This window comes from Mauremys mutica, chromosome 8, assembly GCF_020497125.1.
Source record: "Mauremys mutica isolate MM-2020 ecotype Southern chromosome 8, ASM2049712v1, whole genome shotgun sequence".
Lineage (NCBI taxonomy): Eukaryota > Metazoa > Chordata > Testudines > Geoemydidae > Mauremys > Mauremys mutica.
Window position 1 is genome coordinate 46,170,792 of NC_059079.1, and position 23,711 is coordinate 46,194,502.

General features: G+C 39.7%; 1 protein-coding gene across 4 annotated transcripts in view; it reads left to right on the forward strand.

The window, feature by feature from the left end:
• KCNT2 (potassium sodium-activated channel subfamily T member 2) overlaps positions 1-23,711 on the forward strand; it is a 283,005-nt gene that overhangs the window by 81,062 nt on the left and 178,232 nt on the right. For 3 of the 4 annotated variants that reach the window (XM_045026024.1, XM_045026025.1, XM_045026026.1), the window contains exons 3-8: positions 2,592-2,691; positions 12,227-12,275; positions 16,278-16,337; positions 22,293-22,367; positions 22,789-22,872; positions 23,485-23,579. In XM_045026024.1, the coding sequence (XP_044881959.1) occupies positions 2,592-2,691; positions 12,227-12,275; positions 16,278-16,337; positions 22,293-22,367; positions 22,789-22,872; positions 23,485-23,579 (463 nt within the window). Of the gene's footprint in view, positions 1-2,591; positions 2,692-5,059; positions 5,063-10,966; positions 11,009-12,226; positions 12,276-16,277; positions 16,338-22,292; positions 22,368-22,788; positions 22,873-23,484; positions 23,580-23,711 lie in introns of all 4 variants that reach the window. The other variant, XM_045026023.1, reaches the window with a different exon arrangement.

Here is a 23,711-nt window from a genome sequence, read left to right on the forward strand (position 1 = left end):
CTTAAATCCAACTTTCTGTATTTAATAAAATCACTTTTTACTTATTAACTCAGAGTATGCGCTAATACCTGGGGGAGGAGGGGCAGGCAAACAGCTGTGCATCTCTCTCTCTCAGTGTTATAGAGTGCGAACAATTTATGAGTTTACCCTGTATTAAGCTTTATAAGCTTAATACAGGGTAAAATTGATTTATTTGGGTTTAGACTCCATTGGGAGTTGGGCATCTGAGTGTTAAATACAAGAACACTTCTGTAAGCTGCTTTCAGTTAAGCCTACAGCTGTTAGGGGACGTGGTTCAGACCCTGGGTCTGGGTTTGCAGTAGGCTAGTGAGTCTGGCTCAAACCAGGCAGGGAACTGAAGTCCTAAGCTGCCAGGGCAGGAAAGCAGGGGCAGAAGTAGTCTTGGCACATCAGGTGGCAGCTCCCAGTGCGTTTCTGTGATTCAACCCATCTCACAGACCAATGACCAAATGTCTCAGTTAGCATTTATTTTCTAAGTTGATTTATGGGAGGCTTAGAAGATTGATTTTTTGGCAATAAGACTGAACTCCAAGGCCTGGCTTCTGCAAACGTGCCTGAGCTGATCTTTAAGCATGAACTCTCTCTAGGGGGTTGTTCTAGGTCCCATTTGAGGTGCATTGCAGAGCAGCATGGGGGAAGTTTACATTGCTACTGTCCATGTGCTCCCAGATAATGTCAGGCACTCTAGTTACCTTTTATAACCAAAATATGACTTCAAATAATGATTAAAAGTTGCTGTATTATCAGTAGGGAAATCAGGATGTGTTCCACACAGAGATTAACATTTACTAAAATAAAAGCACAAAACTGCAGATTGTAGTTAACAGAAGGACTGGCCTAGACAGATGAGGCCAATACAAAAATGCCCTTTATTCTCTCACCTCACCTGCTTGCCTACTTATAATAGCCCAGCTGGCATAGCAGCTAGTCCTACTTATGCAGATTTCCCCAAAAGGGTTAGTTCAAATAAGAAGTTCTTCCTTCAGCAACAGTTCAAAAAGAAAAAAAGTAAAGCTTACAACACAGCAATGAATATGCACATACCCCAGCCCTCTCAGACTCTGGTTATATCCTCTTTCCTTTCTCCCTGCTCTGGGGAAATCAAGAGTCTGCTGTTAATTAGATTTGATAAGACAGCAGAAGTCTCTAGATAAATGTTGACAAGTCTAATTGCTGGTCACAGCTGTAGGACTTCTCACTGCTTGGGAACCTAGGGTGGGGTTTTAACCCCCAATTTACCAATGCCAGGTTCCAAAAGGGGTTACTCTAACCTTCATAATATGAATGGATCTCCACAGTTAAAGTAGCAAACAGTGCTCCATTATAAATCCTTATTTTCTCTGTCTCTCATACACAGATTCTAAGATATAGTTAAAGTAGACACTGTTCTGAATTTTTCGGTAATTAAGTATTCTACTTTTTGAAGAGGGGAATGATTTTCAGAAACTGTAACTTAATGTTCAGTTTGAATGCAACTTCCCCCAAAAGCACAAGTTGATGAAATGCATGGGAGCTCCAGCACTGGGCTAGGGGAGAGAAGGAGTTATGCTCAATAAATAGATTTTGCATTCTTCTCTTAGAAGCACACATAGGTATGGAAAAACATAATTGGGCCCTAACAAGGCAAACGTATGACTGGTTCTATTCAGTACAATGGGCCTATTCACATGCATAAGTGCTAGAAGAATTGGTGTCTTAGCTTACAGTGACAGACACTAGTTATCCTATGGTTGACTGGTGCTTACTAATATCCTGCTCCTGCAATCAGATCCGTGTGAGCTCACATCCATCAATAGAACTCTGCATTCAAGATTGGAGCCTCAGTCTACAAGTGTACAATTTACTAATGGTTGCTAATCATATTGCTTTCTACCCATTTGCCTTTGCCAACAGTGACTATTAGTATAATCACTGGTAAGGTTTTTTTTATTGTAAGTTTTAAATGCAAAAAAAATTACACTTGTGCAATTAAGACTATACTCTCTTTAATTACAAGATCACATACATATCTTTGGTCCTGATGCTGCAATGAGCTCAGAGTCTGATTCAATGACCATTAAGTCAATGGCTCCATTGGCTTCAATTGGCCCCTCAGAGCAGCAAACACTGTGATTACGTCGAGCCCCTTTGAGTTCAAAGAGGCTTTAAAATATGTGCGGGCATCTGCCCACATGGAACTTATTACCTAACTGGGTCCTGAGCTTGTAGAAGACACTGCATTATGTTTGGTTGCATTATTTTAGACCTTGTGTGCAGTACAGTTCAGTGTACACACACAAAGGAGTAGAGTTAAAGTTTCCCAGGTATTAGTTTTTACATTTTCTGACTTTTGTGCCACTTTATCAATACTTTAATATAATTTAATATTTTAGACATTTGGGCAATAATACATTCCCTACACAAAGCTATTCCATAAAAAACTTCCAGATATTAATATTTGAATACTTGTCATCACAAGTTCTCTGACTTGAGTTGAAGGCATATCTTGCTCCTTTTAAGTAGTTTTACATTAAACATGAATTAAAATCTAAAGAAACTGAATTTGTATTTTCTTTCCTTTTATCAAACAGGTCTCAGAATACGATTGTTCAATTTTTCTCTCAAGTTATTAAGCTGTTTCTTATATATAATTCGAGTGCTCCTGGATGATCCTACACAAGGACATGGATGGTAAGATTTTCTTTTTTATTTGCCCTCTCAAAGTACTACTTATATTGCATGAAACGGATCAATCATTCTTGATGCTTATAAATATTTGATGTTCTGTCAACAGGGATTTAGTTTTAGAGTTTATAGATGGTTGTGGTGCAGCATGAATTGCAAAACTAATCAAGTCTGAGTGAATATGATAAAGTATCCAATGAAAACGTAATACGATTTTCTTTCAATCAAAAGCATTTTGCTCCTTATTACTGAAAGTGCTTACTGTATATTTGTTCATATTGTGTAATAGTCTCTGTGGAATGATGTAGCTGTGCCACTGCATGTATCTTTTTGCCAAGTTACTGAATAACATTTCAGATTGATTTATAATGTATATGACACAATGAATAAATCATTGCCATATTCCAACTCCCCTGCTTGTACACCCTGACACAGGTCAGGGCAACTGCACCTCTATTCCCTTTTTATGGTCCACCAAGGGTACCCACTCTCAGACTTCTGGCTCCTCAGCCTGCACCTTTCTTGGACTGAGATGTGCATCTCTCTCCCTCTCCTGACCAGGGTTTCTCCAGGCTGCACAATTCCCTGCCTACACTGTGAGTTCCCCAGCAAGTCAGACCATCCAAGTAGACCTGCTTTGCTTTCTCTTCAAAGGTTTTAAGCAACATAGTTGCCCACAATTATAAGTTACCACACAACTTTTCCTAAGCTGCTTCTTATTTTTAATGGGAAAGCATAACAGAGAAAACATTAAAACAATAAAAGAACCCACACATGCTAGTAAGCTTACCAGAGATCACCCTAACTCCAGCAAGGGCTATGGTAGGAGTCAGTCCTTCAAACCCTACACAGGAGTTCTTCCTGTGGTTACAACTTCATAACAGCCTTGGCTCAGGACAAGCAACGCTATGAATCTAGGAGTCACTGTTTTATACAATTTGAGCCTCTGGTCTTGTCCTCTTGTAACAGGTGATCAGAAGACAAAAGTCCCCTTCTGAAGGCGAATGTTGAAAAGGCTGAGTTCTTGCATAAGTAGAGGGAGTATATTTGCATACCACTCCCCTAGAGACTTCATGGGAAACTCACTCAACTTTAAGTGTTCATTCTTGTCTGGCACACAATTCCAAAAATCTTTTGAAGGTCATAACACTTCCCAGGGTTTATGCTAGCTATGTCTCCCCCCGGAGATATTACGCAATAATATGTAAACATTTGCATTTTTAATACAATGAATTCCTAAAATATTTAAACTTAATTCAGTACAGCTTGGTTTAACGTTATACAGTAAGGTTTGTCTAGGATATTGCAGGAAATTGTCATCTCTAACCATATCCATCATTTTAGGGGCACAGGGGGAGGGTGACTGGCAGGTGAGGAAGCAGGGAGCATGCACTGGGAAGATGGGCAGAGAACCTGAAGCCCCTGCCTTTGAAAGAGCAGGGAGTGACTTGCAAGAGGAGGTATCCACCATGCAGACATTCTAAGCCAGGAGTCAGCAACCTCTGGCACGTGGCTTGCCAGGGTAAGCACCCTGGTGCGCCGGGCCAGTTTGTTTACTTGCTGCGTCGGCAGGTTCGGCCGACCGTGGCTCCCAGTGGCCGTGGTTCACCGTTCCAGGCCAATGGGGGTGGCGGGAAGCCGCGGCCAGCACATCCCTTGCCCGCACCAATGGGAGTGGTGGGAGCCGCGGTCCGCCAAACCTGCCGACGTGCCAGAGGTTGCCGACCCCTGTTCTAAGCTGTGCAGTAATAGAGTGGGGCTGTGGAACTATTTGTAGCTGGAGCCTTTCCCAGGAGCAGCATTTTAAAGATATTGAGTCGTGAAGCCCCACTCCTGGCAACGACCTCCTTCTGCATGTAAAACAGTGCTTCAGTTGTTTATTTCTCTGCTTGGCTCCCCTGCTCCAGTTTATGAACCATAGCGTTGGCTGAATGACTGCACGCACACTGCAGCAGCACTGTGATGTTGCTGCACAACTTAGGGCCTCAAGTATCAGAGGGGTAGCCACAAAAACAATGAGGAGTCTGGTGGCACCTTAAAGACTAACAGATTTATTTGGTAACAAGCTTTTGTGGGTAAAAAACACACTTCTTTAGATGTATGGCGTGAAAATTACAGATACAGGCATAAATATACTGACACATGATGAGAAGGGAGTTACAAGTAGAGAACCAGTGTTGACAGGGCCAATTCAATCAGGGTGGATGTGGTCCACTCCCAATAATTGATGAGGCGGTGTCTTCTATGGAGAAAACACCCATGGATTCTGGAGCAATAGCACAGGGAATCCACTCTCTGGACTCTTCACCTTACTAGCACAGATCCCCAGCAGCCCTGATGTTCTTAGCTTTCTTCCCTACCTCCCACTTTAGAGCTGGTGGAATTTGGGATTTTTCCTCTGTAGAAAACTGACTTTTTGCTGAAAAACACCAAACAAATATTTTGGCCACATTCTTGAATTTCAATTTCCCGATGAATAGCTTAGAAAAGCAGACAGTTGTGCAGAAAGTGTGCATTTAGCTGAAAATCCCATTTTCCTTTAAAAACAAGTTGATAGAAGTTTTTGATCAGCCCTGCAGCTAGTACCTGTGCCCCAATAACTGCAGCCATGGTGCAGAGAGCTGGCGACAGGCATTCAGAAGCAGCAGAGTCTCCGACATGGATTTACACTGAAAACCTGACAGGTTAGGGGTGGGGCAACAACAACATACTGTGTTTCGTAGCTCATCTCTAGCTCCTTTCCCATTACATGAATCCCCAACTGCACAGGATCCTCACAGAGGGAATAACTGCTGTTCAATCCTTCCACGCTTCCTAATCCAGTTTCCATGACTTTCCCTCTCATTCATCAGACTAAATGCTAAGCAGAAAATTTGTGAGCTGTAGCCTATAGGCCATATGCTACTCTGAATGAAGTCAGTTTTATTATTCACTTAATGGCAGTAGAATTGGTCCCTATTAGGTCAACAGTGAACATTTTTTAAAGTTCTAATACTGGAAAGTTTTATTAAAAGAAAAGCAGAAAATACTGGAAAAATTAAAGCAGAAAGAAATTATGAGATATAAACTAGAATCTGTAACTTACAATTCCAAATCTAACAGAGTTACTGTGCGAGCATAGCTATGGGTCACATTAGAATCAGCATGATCTCAATTACACTTCAAACATCACTATTCTTTGTTAGTTACAACACTTGCAATTTATGCAGAAACTTAGGGTGGTCTACACTACTGCTTAAGAGAATGTACCATATGTCGGTCAGAGGTGTGAAAAAGACACCCCCTGGCAGAGCGACACGAGTTACAATGACCTAAGTGCTGTCCACACTGGTGCTATGTCAGCGGGAGACGCTCTCCTGCCGACGTAACATGTCTTCACCAGACGTGCTACAGTGGCGCAACTGCACTGATGTAGCACTGACTTGCCATTAGAAAATTGCAAGTTACACCACAGTCTAAGGTCACAGTCCTGCAAAAACTCAAGAATGTGTTTAGCTACATGAATATGTGTAGTACCATTGACCTCTACCATAAGTAAAGTTACCTACAAACGTAAGTGGTTGCTTCGTGAGAGCCAAAGAGTCTCCAACTGCCACTCTAACCAGTCACGGTTAATGCTCTTTTAGTTCTGGTAATGGCTATATTATTGTTTGATTTTAACTCTGTACAAACAGATTGTTTTAACTATTTCCTATTTCTTACTGCAATAAATTTAGCTGTTGTCTATTACTGTTGTAATAGAAACAATCCCCCTTCAATCCTTTCTTTTCCTAACTATCCAGGAGATCTAGCCTATCTTACTTCCTTGTTGCTATCCAGAGATAAGGGATAAGCGTGCCCCTCTTCTACCCTGCCCATCTCTACTGCATAGATAAAGGCTGTCATAATAATAAAAACCGGTCAATGAGATGGGGACATATTAGTGAAAGGCTCCAAAGATCTTGGTGGCTTCCTAGGGTGGGGGCAGCAATCTACATCATGAGCTCTCTACTGATTTTTCTTGCTCCAGCATGCCCACTGTGGAACAGCGTAGAAACGTACTGTATATTTCACTCTGTCATTTATGAATACATGCAGTTTATTTCATGATGTGAATAATTTTGGTAAATTTATGAGATGTGTTCTCAAACATAGAAAGTGCTGTTTTGGGGCACAATCCATGAGATCCTTCAAGCTGTTAAATTTAAGTAGTTTGAGTACAAAAACTTCCTAAAACCTAATTACAGTGCAACTATTTTTTATAGTTGAGTTATTCTCTTAAATCTCATTCCTCAATGGGGAATAGCACAAGTTTAGGAGCTGAGAACAATGTGTAATGTAAAAACATGGAGCTGCATGAAAATGAGAAATATGGATGGGGAAACAATAATTTCTAAATCTTTCTCAAGTTATAAACCGAACATGTTTTATTTACATACATGCATTAGGCATATTACTGTTGGAAAACAATGTACGTCCTTTCCAAGAAGTTAAAAAATACAAATGAATGTAGTTAGAAAAACAGCACCAGGTTCCTTTTTAAAAGTAAAAGATCCTATGACTGTATTTGAATAATTTTTCTATCTGGTGCCCATTCTTACAACAATATGGTATAACATGAAGCCCAAACATTTCTGCTTTCTAGACCCAGAGTCCAGGTTAAATTAATGCAATTTTTTAGTAAAAGGGAAACAAAAGCAAGAAAAAGGAACAGATATTTTAAAAATGACTGAAAGCTTCTGGTATGATTAAGCTGCTGATATTTTTGTATGAAATCTAATGAATTAGTGACGCTAAATGAGTGTAATGAGGCTAAATGAGTATACTGTAAAGCATATGCAAGCATCTTACTTCTGGATATGTGCTACATTTTAAAAGATGAGGTAGGCAGTAATCACCCCAGTATTCATTGCTTGAAGGTACACTTAGATACCCCTGTACTCACATACAGTGATATATTTGTATGTTGCAAGCTATGGTAATTCTCTAGGCCTTGCCAAAACTACTCATTCTTTGATTCTAAATATCTAATAATTAACCAGCCGGGGAATGCATGTCCCTTCACTGTGTGTTGTCACATTAGAACATAAGAACAGCCATACTGGGTGAGATCAAAGGTCCATCTAGCCCAGTATCCTGTCTTCTGACAGTGGCCAATGCCAGGTGCCCCAGAGGGAATGATCAGAACAATTAATCATCAAGTGATCCATTCCCTGTTGCCCATTCCCAGCTTCTGGCAAACAAAGACTAGGGACACCATCCCTGCCCATCCTGGCTAATAACCATTGATAGACCTATCCTCCATGAATTTATCTAGTTCTTTTTTAACCCTCTTATAGTCTTGGCCTTTACAACATCCTCTGGCAAAGAGTTCCACTCTGCGTTGTGTGGAAAAAAAATACTTAATTTTCTTTGTTTTAAACCTGCTGCCTATTAATTTCATTTGGTTCTTGTGTTATGAGGAGTAAATAACACTTCCTTATTTACTTTCTCCACACCAGTCATGATTTTATAGACCTCTATCGTATCTCCCCCTAGTCATCTCTTTTCAAAGCTGAAAACTCCCAGTTTTATTAATCTCTCCTCATACGGAAACTGTTCCTTATCCCTAATCATTTTTGTTGCCCTTTTCTGAACATTTTCTAATTACAATATATCTTTTTTTGAGATGGGGTGACCACATCTCCATGCAGTATTCAAGACATGGGCATACCATGGATTTATATGAGGCCATAAGATATTTTCTGTCTTATTATCTATCTCTTTCTTAATGATTACCAACATTCTATTTGCTTTTTTGACTGCCACTGCACGTTGAGTGGATGTTTTCAGAGAACTATCCACAATAACTCCAAAATCTCTTTCTTGAGTGGTAACAGCTAATTAAGACTCCATTATTTTATCTGTATAGTTGGGATTATGTTTTCTAATGTGCATTACTTTGCATTTATCAACATTGAATTTCATCTGCTATTTTGTTGCCCAGTCACCCAGTTTTGAGCGATCCTTTTGTAGCTTTTAATATGCTGTGTATTTATACCCAACTGTATTTTCCCCTCCATGCATCTGATGAAGTGGGTTTTAGCCCACGAAAGCTTATGCCCAAATAAATTTGTTAGTCTCTAAGGTGCCACAAGGACTCCTCATTGTTTTTGCTGATACAGACTAACATGGCTACCACTCTAACCTTTTGTAGCTCTTCATAAGCAGTTACCAATCCATGAGAGGACCTTCCCTCTTATCCCATGACAGCTTACCTTCCTTATGAGCCTTTGGTGAGGGACCTTTCCAAAGGCTTTCTGAAAATCTTAAGTGCACTTTATCCACTGGATCCCCCTTGCCTACATGCTTGTTGACCCCTTGCTGAGGCATGATTTTCCTTTACAAAAACTATGTTGACTCTTCCCCTCTGCCCCCAAATTATGTTCAGCTATTTTGTTCTTTACTATAGTTTCAACCAGTTTGCTCGGTACTGAGTCAGGCTTACAGGCTTATAATTGCCGGGATCAGCTCTGGAGCCCTTTTTAAAAATTGGCGTCACATTAGCTATCTTCCAGTCATTTGGCACGGAATCTGATTTAAATGATAGGTTACAGACTACAGTTAGCAGTTCTACAATTTCACATTTGAGTTCCTGAATACCATCTGGTCCTGGTGATTTATTACTGTTTAGTTTATCAATTTGTTCCAGAACCTCCTCTAATGACACCTCAACCTGGGACAATTCTTCAGATTTGTCACCTAAAAAGAATGGCATAGGTTTGGGAATCTCCCTGACATCCTCAGCCATGAAGACCAATGAAAAGAATTCATTTTGTTTGTCCGCAATGGCCTTATCATCCTTGAGTGCTCCTTTAGCATCTCGATCGTCCAGAGGCCCCATTGGTTTAGCAGGCTTCCTGCTTCTGATGTACTTAATTTTTTTTTTTTGCTATTATGTTATGTAATGTAAAATAAAATATTACATTATGGTTTGCTAAATATATTTCAACACACTATTTAACTTACTTATGTCTACCACCCATCTGGCTTCCTTCCTCCTAGGAATTTCACAGATGCTAGTGTAAGATCTAGGATACATTTTTTTTAAATGAATAAACCAGAATATCTTGGTTACCAACTACTGGGCTTGAGAGATTTTTTGGGGTGCTGGACAAGCCCCCCTAAAAAAAAAAACTTTGGGGCTTGTAAGGGATAAAATCAACAGAATTACTGGACAAAACTGCTTGGTAAACAAGGAAGGGAGGTAATGGAGCCAAAAGAAACTACCACCACCCAATGGCAGTAGAAGGAACACAGCCTGGGAAACAGGTCTCTGTGGTCTTGCCACCCAGCAAATCCATGACATTTCCTTCAGAAATCCCCATGGGAGAAAAATATTGCTTATTTCTGAATTTGTTTTGATCAGCAGCTTCCCCCATCAGCCATGGATAAGACAAAAGCATAAGCAGGGAGTCAATGGCAACATGGATAGACAGGCCTTCCATGTGGATGCCATAAGACCCCTGGATTTATCTGAGGATCCTCCTCAGCCTCACGGATGGAGAAACATGCCCACTCCTTATGTCTGGTCCACAAATCACTCCAGCCCCCCCTGAACCTGCATGAAGGGGGCAGAGAGTTCGATTTTCCACAGTTTAAAAAGTAAAGGAAATATTTACTTCCCCCATGCATGTAGTTGTGCTGGAGGGGATGGCTTGCTCTATGAATACAAAAGGAACACAAATATACATATTAGCTCTTTTTTCTACACATATGCCACTAGTCTCTCACTGAAATAACCAGAGATTAAAGATATCCCTACTAGAAGATGGGAACTGTAGTTTGGTACAATCTTTACTTCAGAGATTATGGAAATTATACCTGCCAATGCTTCCGAGGTCTGCTTGATAGAATTACTGGTATTTTCAGCACTTCCTTCATGCTTCATCCTTTGCAAGTACCCCATTTTTTTGTTCGTCTCTTTTGATTTTTATGTTAGATCACATTTGAAACTAAATCTTCTTAAAACAAAAACAAAAAATGTGTCTGGCCTTTAGCTTTGAGAATTTATGTATCTAAAATACACACTGAACTAGTTGGTAAAAGTGATTTGCCTTCTTTTGAATATCTGTCTCTCAGTGTCTGTCACAACTGAATTAGTCTGCACAGTGTTTGACGTATTATATAGAACAGTGTTACCTAAAAAATTAACCCCTGCCCATCCCCTTCCCAAATCTTTTTGTAATTGTGTTTCCATATACATCTGGACATGGGGTTTATGTGTGGATCTGGTGACTTCTGGCAGCAAGGAATTAAACAGGGGCTGTTCCAGTCAAAACTACACACCTGCAAAGATTGATTGGTGAGTTCCAGATTTTTTTTTTTAAACACATAATAGTGATCTATTTTGGGTACAAATACCCATATAATGTGATTTCTTTAACACATATGCAGAAAGTTAAAGTTATGTGTATCAATGAGGGAAAAACAGTCCATAGTAGCTAAACTCTCTGAATCCAACAGCCTTTCTGGATACATTTGACCTATGTTGATGGAGCCATAAAATTCCTTCAGAGGATTTCTTGCCCTGCAGAATTAATTCCACTCAGTAACTCTGAGTTCCTGGCAAAGAAACACACCCTTCCTGCAGGATTGGTGGGATTTTAAGGCTCCAGAACCGTGGAACAAGTCATCTCAAAGACCATGTCTTTAGAGACCCAAAGATGGGTTCAGTATTGTGATTAATTGTTAGATGCAGAAGTCATGACTTCCAGATGATCAGGACTATTTGGATTCTAGAGATTTATTTCCTTACTGAGATAGAAAATATGATTATATAGTCTAGGGTAGTACAGTGACCAACAGTACTGTGTGTCTAGTTTCATTGGTACTATATCAAGAATGCATTTTGTTTTGTTGAAATGGTAGGTACTTAATGAATTTCACCAAGACAAAAATAGTTTCTTAGGAAAAATGCATAAATAATGGGGTTTTACAACTAAGAGGAAATATTTCCAGTTTCAAAACCAGTGCAAATAAATGCTCACTAATGTGGATACTAGTTAATAAAACTATGGATCTGTACATAACAGAGCAAAAGAGAAAATACTGGCAAAGAATGTGATTAGATTTGTTTTTTTCTACCACAAATTAATGGTTCTAAATGAAGGACATTTTCCCTCTGCATCTTTAAAATGCATACATCATATTATTTCCTCTAGTATCAAAGGACCTGAACTAGTGTTCACTAAAATCAACACTAACTTTTGATTGATTTCATTACCTGTTATATTAGACCCCCAAAAAGTCAGTGACTGCTTCTAGGTTAGAAAGACAATTGGATTGTCAAGTCTGAGTGACTAGTTACCCATATAAAAATATAGGGAAGTGATTAACTATTTTACACCACTCCAAATACTGATCATCTGGCTTTTATATTTAATTATGTTAAAAATAGCAGCCGATGCAAAGCGCATTGAAGTTAATGGATATCAATCCCTTGACTTTGCTGGGCTTTGGACCAGGCCCATAAGCACCATTTGATGAGAGTCAAATTTATTGTGTCATTGTGATTCAACAGGTCTCCTATTATTTGGGTGAACAGAAGCTTGCCTTTATGGGGATTACAGGTAATGTATAATAGGATATTTTTAGCAATTACATTTTTAAAGCCCTAGCACACTTGGATTTTCAATACTTCCGAGAAGCTAATACATATATAGAAAGGGTAGCAAACAAAATTCTTCTTCCTTGGCAGCCAACTATAGTGATAAATCTAAATTTAAAGTGAATTAAGAAAGCAAACTATGTTAAATGTTACACTACTCTGGAATATGTGTATTTATAGTAAAGTATTGTAGGTCAAGAGAGAATAAGAAAGATTTAATATTCTGTAAGTATTTTTCCTTAGAACTAAATAAAGTCTTTTGGACCCAATCTTGCAGCCTTTACTAAGAGTTTGTCTAGCCCTCTCACCAACATAGTGCTGTCTGCACCAGGAGTTAGGTTGGTAGAATTATGTTGCTTAGGGTTGCGGATTTTTCACACCTGAGCGACGCAGTTATACTGATATAAGTTGGTAGTGTAGACCAGGGTTGAGGTTATTTAGGCCATGTCTACACTACCATTTATGTCAGCAAACCTTATCTCACTCAGGTATGTGAATATTCCACCCCCAAGTGGCAGAATTACACCAGCATAAGTGGTAGCATGCACAGTGTTAGGTACCGCCATTCATTGAGGGTGACTTAATTAGGCTGATGGGAGAGCTGACGACACCGAACAGCTACGAGAGATCTTACAGCAGTGTAGCTGCATTGGTACAGCTGTGCCACTGTAAGCTCTCTACTGTAGACATAGCCTGAGTTTCAACTTTTTTACCTGAAGACTAAGCTATTGTAATGGGTTCTATTTGGGATTATACCTTAAATCCACAAGGAAGCCAAAGCTACTGCAGAATATAGCAGTCTGCAGAGCAAGTGGAGAATCTTGCTATGAGTACATTACACCAGTGCTTTGTGATCTGCGCTGGCTGCCTGTGGGTTTCCAAATGCAGTTTAAGCTGTTGGTTTTCACTCACAAAGCCCTAAATGGTATGGGTCCTGCCTATCTGAGAGATTGCCTTTCCTCACTGCTTCAGGAGAGATCAACGGCAGCACTCAAATTTGATCATCCTTACCCTCAGTAAAGACTAATGGATTGCTACTAGGACATTCTCTGTGAGGGGTCCTCTCTTGGCTTTGGCAGATGATCCCCATCCTGGTCCAAAATAGTCTAGATTTGTTAGCCTTCTGGGCACACTTCAAGAGGAGGGAGATATTGTTTAAGAAATGTCATTTCAGGTTTCCCTTTTTCTTCTCTTTTAAATCTAACTATTATATAGTTTATTTAGTTGTATTATGTGGGATTGCTGCTGCCTCTTGTCTGTTATATGGCTTGTCTTAAGTAGGTGTCTTTATGGTTCCTAATCTAAAATAAATAAAAAAGTTATGAGATTTCAGGTGCTCAGCACATTGGAATGAGGCCCACAGTTATTAAACTTTACATGGTTTCTGGAAATAGGCTATTGCTTCACATTAAGTTAAGAGCAAAATTTTGAAGATAGTTGTGGGAGTTCTCCCTAAATAATTAATTTTTGTATTAAGGATTCCTGAACCATCTAGTATAATTATGCTATTATATTTTTGCACTATCCTCAGTACAAATCCGTTATGGTGAATTCTATCTCTGTGTAATACAGTTTATCAAAGCAACATTTCTCTGATGGAGATAACTTTTGAATATTTGTTGAAAATATGCAAAGGTCTGAGTAAATAAATTTTGAAACAGACATACAGATTAAGCAGCAAAGAATCCTGTGGCACCTTATAGACTAACAGACGTTTTGCAGCATGAGCTTTCGTGGGTGAATGCCCACTTCGTCGGATGCAAGAGTGGAAATTTCCAGAGGCAGGTATATATATAAGCAAGCAAGAAGCAAGCTAGAGATAACGAGGTTAGTTCAATCAGGGAGGATGAGGCCCTGTTCTAGCAGTTGAGGTGTGAAAACCAAGGGAGGAGAAACTGGTTCTGTAGTTGGCAAGCCATTCACAGTCTTTGTTTAATCCTAAACTGATGGTGTCAAATTTGCAAATGAACTGAAGCTCAGCAGTTTCTCTTAGAAGTCTGGTCCTAAAGTTTTTTTGCTGGAGGATGGCCACCTTAAGATCTGCTATTGTGTGGCCAGGGAGGTTGAAGTGTTCTCCTACAGGTTTTTGTATATTGCCATTCCTAATATCTGATTTGTGTCCATTTATCCTTTTCCTTAGAGACTGTCCAGTTTGGCTGATGTACATAGCAGAAGGGCATTGATGGCATATGATGGCATATATTACATTGGTGGATGTGCAGGTGAATGAACCGGTGATGGTGTGGCTGATCTGGTTAGGTCCTGTGATGGTGTTGCTGGTGTAGATATGTGGGCAGAGTTGGCATTGAGGTTTGTTGCATGGATTGGTTCCTGAGCTAGAGTTACTATGGTACGGTGTGCAGTTACTGGTGAGAATATGCTTCAGGTTGGCAGGTTGTCTGTGGGCGAGGACTGGCCTGCCACCCAAGGCGTGTGAAAGTGTGGGATCATTGTCCAGGATGGGTTGTAGATCCCTGATGATGCGTTGGAGGGGCTTTAGCTGGGGACTGTATGTGATGGCCAGTGGAGTCCTGTTGGTTTCTTTCTTGGGTTTGTCTTGCTTCTTGCTTGCTTATATTTACCTGCCCCTGGAAATTTCCATTCTTGCATCCGACGAAGTGGGCATTCACCCACAAAAGCTCATGCTGCAAAACGTCTGTTAGTCTATAAGGTGCCACAGGATTCTTTGCTGCTTTTACAGAACCAGACTAACACGGCTACCTCTCTGATACTTGACATACAGATTACTTTCTCTATTTAATCTTAAAATATTGAGACATAGCCTTAATAGTTTATGGTGCTGGTTTTAGGCTTATTCTTACACTGTAAACCTCTGCTAGTCAATGAACACAGGAAGATAGATACACAAACTAGGAGGATATCTATATATAATATATAAAATGTTATATAGTAACAAACTAAATTCCACTTTTATGCAAGACAACAACTTCACTTTATCTGGAGCAATGCTAACATTGTGAAATGTTGTGGTGATTTTTTTTTAATATATTTTCTAATTCACACCATCTATTTTGAATCTTGATCATGTAATTTCAAGTGCAAGTAGTACAGGATGTTGAGCTTTCATTAGTAGTGAGCATTAATTTTAAATTAGGAATAGAGACTAATTTGATTCCAGACTCCAGATTAAGTAATACAAATGTATAAATAGTAAATGTTTTAATTTAATATATGCACACATTTAAGCTGGTTTTGTGATTAGTTTTAAAAGACATTGTGGAGTATATATGTAATGTGTAAACCAAATAGATTTTACTAGTTTAAGACAGGTCACTGACCTTTTATATGTCCATTAATTCAACACACACTGATTTAAACAATGAAATTTACCATCTCTCTTTTGCTGTGTTTTAAGACTTTTTTTTGGAGTGGGGGGTTGGGGGGGTAATATTTATGACCCCCCACACACACTAAGAAAAATAACACTTCAGTGTAATGTTTGAAAAAGGTCATGACTTCCTCCCACCATTTGCCTTATTTTTTAAACACAATCCTTATACTTTGTCATCTCAAAATGGAACAAGTCCTGGAAGTTGCCAAAAGCCTGCCAATTGCAGCATGGCACAGAAACTGGCTGTTTTTATTTGGCCTTCCCTAAAAATCCATGGAGAGACCATTCTGGAAACCTTCTGAAACAATATTCATGGAGGAGATTTTGAGGGCAGCGCCTAGCAGACAATAGGACTTAAGACAAGTGCGGGGGGTAAATACTAATGGATTGTTTGACAAGAACAGGACTTGATTCAGCACATACTGTGGTAAGAAGTTTTAAGATTAGAACTAAGCTTTAGTGGTTAAAGATGGTTTGAAAGGATTTCTTCACCATAGATCAACTAGTTTTGATTATCTTTAATCTTTCAGTTTAATTCTTCAGGTCATTTTTGCTTTAATTAATTACATTACTAACTCTGCATTAATATATATTTATATATCATTATGTTAGGTTTCAGTGGCTTTGATAAGTCTGTTTGAAACAATGCTGCTGGGTTATCTGAGCTACAAGGTAAGGCCAATTGGTTTTATTCTTTGGAATCAATTCTCCATTTGATAGATTTCTCTTAATGCTAAGGGGAGTTTACATATCCTCATTGACCAGAGATGAGATCCCTTTGTAAGTCAGTTTACTGCTTACAGGTTGATGGAAAGATAAAAATGATTGTCTTAAATTACCTGTGACTAATTGGTCAAGAAAAATGTTACTTATAATTACACTGAAGTGCATGACTCATTCATGATTTATGAAGTTTACAATGGACCTGAATCAAAGCCCATGAAGTCAATGGTAGTCTTTTCATTGACTTCAGTGGGATTTTAATCAGCCCGATGTTTACTTAAGAAAAGCTGAAGAGGACTGAGCTATAAGTATCATGGTACCAAAAAGGTGAAGGAAGAAATAGGCATCCAGATGCTCAGCTAATGTAAGTCGGCCGCCCTCTGTTAAATTTAGTGAAGCTAGTTCAATTTACACCAGCTGAGGATCCGACAAGTAGCATTGTATAGATTTGTAATGACTAGAATATAGATTTGCCAATTGATAGGGCAACAGTCTGGGGACAAATTCATGTCATCTTTTTTTCTGAAGATGCACTATCTACATCTCCCAACAGGTGCCAAGGTCATTCAGGAAATGGTGTTGATTCAGCAATTCCCTCTGATGCTGAAGTGGCATTAGGAAGCACTGTGTTGTTGGAAAGGAGCACTATGTTGTTGAAAATGAAAACCATGGCCTTGATGGCTTTTACTTCATTGCAAATCAAACAGCACTTTTCAGAAGAATGCGAGTGTTAGGTGTTGCATTCTAATATGGACAATTGCACTCTGCTAATTTAAATGTTCATATCCTTTCATTTGGATAGTGCATTCTTCTTTATTTCCTGCCCTAAGCCATTAGACAGGCTTGCAGTTAACAGTAAAAACAAACCAACCAAACAAAAAAATTTCATTCCAGCTGTGGCTGCATTTCATTAGTGGGTGCAGTGATAAACTTTATTACAAGGAGGAGGGAGAAAAGTTATTCTCCATAGCCTCTGAGGATAGGACAAGAAGCAAAGGACTTAAATTGCAGCAGTTTAAGTTGAACATTAGGAAAAACTTCCTAATTGTCAGGGTGCTTAAGTAATGGAATAAGTTGCCCAGGGAGGTTGTGGAATCTCCATCATTGGAGATTTTTAAAAGCAGGTTAGACAAACACGGTCAGGGATGATCTAGATAATATTTAGTCCTACCACGAGTGCAGGATACTAGATTAGAGGACCTCTACGTCCTTTCCAGTCCTACGCTTCTATGTTTTATGTACATCCAAAGTGCTTAGAGAGCCTTTGGGATGAAAGGCTGTAAGGTGGCTTTTTTTGGGGGGGGGGAGGGAGATAGTTGTGTCTCTGTGGTCTTATTTTTCAATATGTGGAGTACCCACAACTCTCTCTGACATCAGCGCAAGTTGTTGCTGCACAATATCTCTGGAAAACTTAAAAAAAAAATCAAGGTTCAGTCATCTGAAATTGGGCACTCAGGAATCAAGGCACACACAAATATAGGGCAGTTTTGAAAATATGGGGCCATATCCATCTGCACCTCAGCTATTCCAACTCTAAACTAGGGAACTTTGAAAAATGCTTTGAGATCTGCTGATGAATGGAAGTACAAAATATTATACATTTGTCTTTGTTTTTTCCTTAAAATGTCAAGTTCTCTTTAGTTATATTTTTCTAATGTTTTGGTTAGAATTTCTTCACATAATTTGCCCTTTAATTTTTATTACGTTCTATTACAGTGAATTGTAAGAAGCCTGCATTTTGAGCTGTTTGGATAAAGCAGTAAAATATATTTCACAAAATAAAATAAGAAAAGGCTTTATTTTAAAAGTTTAAATATCTCATTTTGTGAAATTAGAACATTTTATGCTTTTAGCCTATGAGTCAATGGTATTTAATAACTAGTCAATCCATCAGAGTCACATAGTAATTCTTTATTATACTTCTCAAGTTATGATTGGCAGAAATGTTTTTTCAGAGTGTAACATTTTAATAAGCTTAAAATTGGCTACTATATTATACCTGATAAAAAGCAGCTAATACTGTTTATATAGATTAGGTGTTGTCCATTACAAATATAAGTCTCTTGATGGAAAAAATAGCACAGTGAAAAACAACTGGTACCAACATGCTGTTTATAAAGCAATGCCACTTTTCATTCTAAAGTTATTGGGCCAGATTTTCTAGGGCCTTGAACTTGCGTAGTTTACACCTGTGCAAATTTTATATAAACACAACTATTTTATCTAGCATTTTATCCCTACACCCACTTTGCACCAGTTTAAATGAGTACACAAAAGTAATGGTGAATCAGTTCCCTAAAGTAGTTCTTTATCTCTCTGGAAAGTGAGTATAAAACTCTGCCATCCTGTTTTGGTAGCAATTTATATCCACTTATATCCACGTATAGTAAATTATTATATGTAAGAATGGCCATATTGAGTCAGACCAACAATTCATTTGGCCCAGTATCCTTTCTTCCAACAGCCAATGCCAGATGCTTCAGAGGAAATGAACAGACTAGGGCAATCATCAATTGATCCATCCTGTTGTCTACTCCCAGCTTTTGGCAGTCAGAGGCTTAGGGGCACACAGAGCATGGGGTTGCATCCCTGACCATCTTGGCTAATAGCTATTAATGGATCTATCCTCTGTGAACTTATCCAATTCTTTTTTGAACCAGTAATAGTTCTGGCCTTCACAACATCCCCTGGCAATGAGTTCCACATGTACAGGTCAGTGGAGAATCAGTCCCATAGGATCTGATAATGAGAAGTTGTACATTTCCTGAAGTGATTATTTTTATATCAGGGATCTGCATGGAGGCTAACCATCCTACTTGACCTGTTAACTTTACAGGTCTCTCACAATAATACAAGTATAAGGTGGATAGAAAGCTGGCTAGATTGTCGGGCTCAATGGGTAGTGATCAACAGCTCGATGTCTAGCTGGCAGCCGGTAGCAGAGTGCCCCAGGGTTGGTCCTGAGGTTGGTTTTGTTCATTTTTATTAATGATCTGGATGATGGGATTAATTGCACCCTGAGCAAGTTCGCAGATGACACTAAGCTGGCGGGGAGAGGTAGATACGCTGGAAGATAGGGATAGTGTCCAGAGTGACCTAGACAAATTGGAGGATTGGGCCAAAAGAAATCTGATGAGGTTCAACAAGGACAAGTGCAGAGTCCTGCCCTTAGGAAGGAAGAATCCCATGAACTGCTGGAGACCGACTGGCTAAGCAACAGTTCTGCAGAAAAGGACCTCGGGATTACAGTGGATGAGAAGCTGTATATGAGTCACCAGCGTGCCCTTGTTGTCGAGAAGGCTAATGGCATTTTGGGCTGTATAAGTAGGAGCATTGCCAGCAGATCGAGGGAAGTGATTATTCCCCTCTATTCGGCACTGGTAAGGCCACACCTAGAGTATTGTGTCCAGTTTTGGTCCCCCCACTACAAAAGGGATGGGACAAATTGGAGAGAATCCAGCGGAGAGCAACTAAAATGATTAAGGGGCTGTGGCACATGACTTATTAGGAGATGCTGAGGGAACTGGGGTTATTTAGTCTGCAGAAGAAAAGAGTGAGGGTGGATTTAATAGCAGCCTTCAACTACCTGAAGGGGGGTTCCAAAGAGGATGGAGCTAGGCTGTTCTCAGTGGTGGTAGATGACAGAACAAGAAGCAATGGTCTCAAATTGCAGTGGTGGAGGGTCTAGGTTGGATATTAGGAAACACTATTTCACTAGGAGGGTGGTGAAGCACTGGAATGGGTTACCGAGGGAGGTGGTGGAATCTCCATCCTTAGAGGTTTTTGAGGCCTGGCTTGACAAAGCCCTGGCTGGGATGATTTAGTTGGTGTTGGTCCTGCTTTGAGCAGGGGATTGGACTAGATGACCTCTTGAGGAATAGAGTAGCTGAAGTCGAACTACCTTAGTTCGAACTACTTACCCATCCTCACGGCGCGGGATCAACGTCCGCGGCTCCCCCGTCGACTCCGCCACCGCCGTTCGCGGTGGAGGAGTTCCGGAGTCGACGGGAGCGTGTTCGGAGTTCGATATATCGCATCTCATCTAGACGCGATATATCGAACTCCGAGAAGTCGATTGCTACCCGCCGATCCGGGCGGGTAGTATGGACGTACCCTAAGTATCAGCTCTCCTTAACACTATCTGCCAGATCCTGTATGATAGGATACAAGCTTTGTTCCAACAATCTGCAAGATTGAGAACCAGGTAGCAGCAGGATCTGCATGTCCAGAATCCCCAATAAATAACTTCCTTTGTGTTTGCTACATTTGTGTCCTTTTTTCTCTCTTGTGATGGACACTATCAATACAATGAAATCCGTAGCAGCTGATCATCCTTTGTTAGGAAGCATAAAGAAAAATCCCCTAGAAAGTAAAATAAGCAAAGATATTTGTTCAGTAAGAACACATGGTGGGTGAGTTTATAATGAATTAGAAATTTGAAATTCAAATTTAATTTAGTTTTTTTACTGTGCCCATAGTTAAATACAACCACAGCCTTTAATCCTCCTCCTCCCATCACTTCTGTGTACAGTTACCACGCAGAACATTTAAAACTATCCAACTATAGTCTCATTCATCTGTCAAAATAAAATTATTCTGGCACTATAGCAGCAGTGGCTTCTGGAGATGAAGGTGTATGTGTGAGTGGGGGGGGGGGGGGAGAATAGAGGATTTCCTTTTTGCACAACAAAGCTTGTATTTAGCATTCAGTGACGGAGTCAGATGATATAGTGAGGATTAATTAATTTGTTGATATAAATGTCAGATCATTTATGTCTATATTTTTAAATTTATCCTACTGCATTTCAAATTCTTGTAATATTGACATGATCTATTCCACAATGTAAATGCTGCAGTATTACATTAACTAGTATGAGCTTCATGAACTTTGTGAAGAGTCACTGGGAGCTGGATTCACAGGAGGACTTGGGTCCCTAATTCCCAGAAACCACTGGGATTCACAAAATACTGCTCAGCAACCCCCCAAACCTTGTAGGTGCTTAAAATCACCCTGCACCTATTTTTTTTTTGGCATAAAAGTTCCCTAAGGCACCTTTACTTCTGCATCTGAACATACGCAACACAGCCCCATGCTAGGTGTCCAGACAACCAAGCCCTAGAGCCAGGCACAAACTGGGGGAAGATGGCTATTCCTCTGCCAAACTCAGCTGCAGGGCTCAATCTGGTGAACAGGTTCAGACCTTGCCTGCTAGATTTGGCACCTTTAGGTGAGCTTACTCAAAACAGGGGGTGGGGAAGAGGTATGAGATATTCTTATTCAGAGCTCCCTTAGTATCTCCTGTTGAAGCTGTTCCACTGTAGATAAATTTTTAAAAAGTCATTGGAGCAGGAGGTCTGGATCCTGGGTCTCCTGCCTCCCAGGTGAGAACTCAAATCACTAGATCACAGAATTATTCACACACTTTCTTGCTCCCTTTGGCCCAGTGTTTAATCCACAGTTCAGCAGTTTCAATACTGAAAGAATCACTGGGCCAAATATCACTGCCTATTCCATAGGGATAGCAGACTCCTGACAGTGTGATCTGGAGATAGCTCTGTGAGGGAATTCTCATGGAATTTTCCTCTGCTGCTGGCCCCTATTTTAACTTCCCAGATAAATAAACAGAAAGATGTTGTGTTCTCTCATTTACCTAATCTATTGTTTGCCCAAAAGGGAACCCACCCACCAATAGGAACACTAGTGCCAAATCCTGCAATCCTCTCTCAGGCTTGACTCCCAGTGACATCAATGGGAGTCTTGCCTACGTGAGGACCACAGGATTAGGCACTTGGTCTTTTCAGATTGTTGCATATATCTCCATTGTTTGGAATGAACGGTCTCTACAGTGCAACTCAGTGAAAGTCTATTTCTGAAGTTTGGTATGTTTTTGTTGTTTTAAAAAGGGAAACATCTGGGAACAAGTTTTGCGAATACCCTTCCTCCTGGAAATAATCAACGCTGTTCCCTTTATCATTACAGTAAGTATCTGAATTAAGTGTCAGTGTCCATTCCCGGGTGGGATTATGGGTCTGCTCCAACATACACTGAAGCGAATGGACATCTCTATTGACCTGTGTGAGTGATGAGCAGGCTCTATCGGAGAGGCTAATTTAGCAAACTATGTTTTTTGTCTTGAAAATAAATAAATAAAAAATAAAGTCACCCAGCCAACAGTGCAATGAGCAAGATAAATCAGTTAGATGTAAAAGCAGAGAAAACTTTTGGGGTAAAATGTGTTCTACATCATAAACTACCTATCATATATATTATACAGAAAGGAGTAATATAGTTACCAGTTTTTACATCAGGAGTACACAATTTCATAAACACTGTATTGGATGTAGTTTCTTGGACAGAAAAGCTGTTAAGATGTATTTGTGTTTATTTCCCCTTCCTCAGATTTTCTGGCCTGCACTAAGAAACCTATTTATTCCAGTATTTTTAAATTGCTGGCTTGCCAAACATGCTTTGGAGAACATGATTGTAAGTATGACCAAAAACAGTGAGGCAAGAATAACTTTTTAAAAAAATATCCATTTCTGAGTCTGCTGTCTTCAGCAAGGCTGTTGCTTTCTGGTCAGGGAACTGCACTGGATAAATTTATCATGGGATTAATCACTTTCACTATTCAATCATGGAAATGCTTCTACATTTTGCTGTATCACCATTTCATATCAAATTTGGAAATATTTTCCAATAGTTTCCTCAGTTGGTGGAAACTGGCACATCACTGACATCCAACAAGGAAAGTTCCCAGCATGGCTAACTCTTATGCCACTCACATGTGGTCTCTGCACCAGAGGTCTAAAGAGCTGCTATGCTCCAGTTACTCCTGACTGGCATACAGAACTATTTGGGCCAGCTGATTAAATTTAGCACAAACTCCAGGATGCTCTAAACTATGCCAGGGTAGTCAAAGATGCAGTCATGGAAATCAAGGAACAAGTGACTCCTTTGCACCACCCACTGTGCTCAGCAAATTTTAAGTGCGGTTGGGCCATTGTATCTTATCAAAATATCATGGAACTATGGTATAGGATCAGAATATGCATTATTTAAAAAAACATAACCAACCTGCTTTTTCTATTAATATAGAATGATCTCCATAGAGCCATTCAACGTACACAGTCTGCAATGTTTAACCAAGTTCTTATTTTAATATCCACATTGCTGTGTCTTATCTTCACCTGGTAAGTAGCAGATGTTTATTACTATGTATTACATTTTCTAATTTAAGCACATCGTACTAAAACAGATCTAGTGGAATATTGTTTGTTAAGAGATAATGTTGTTCCCATGCGAGGTTTTAATTAACAGGTGGC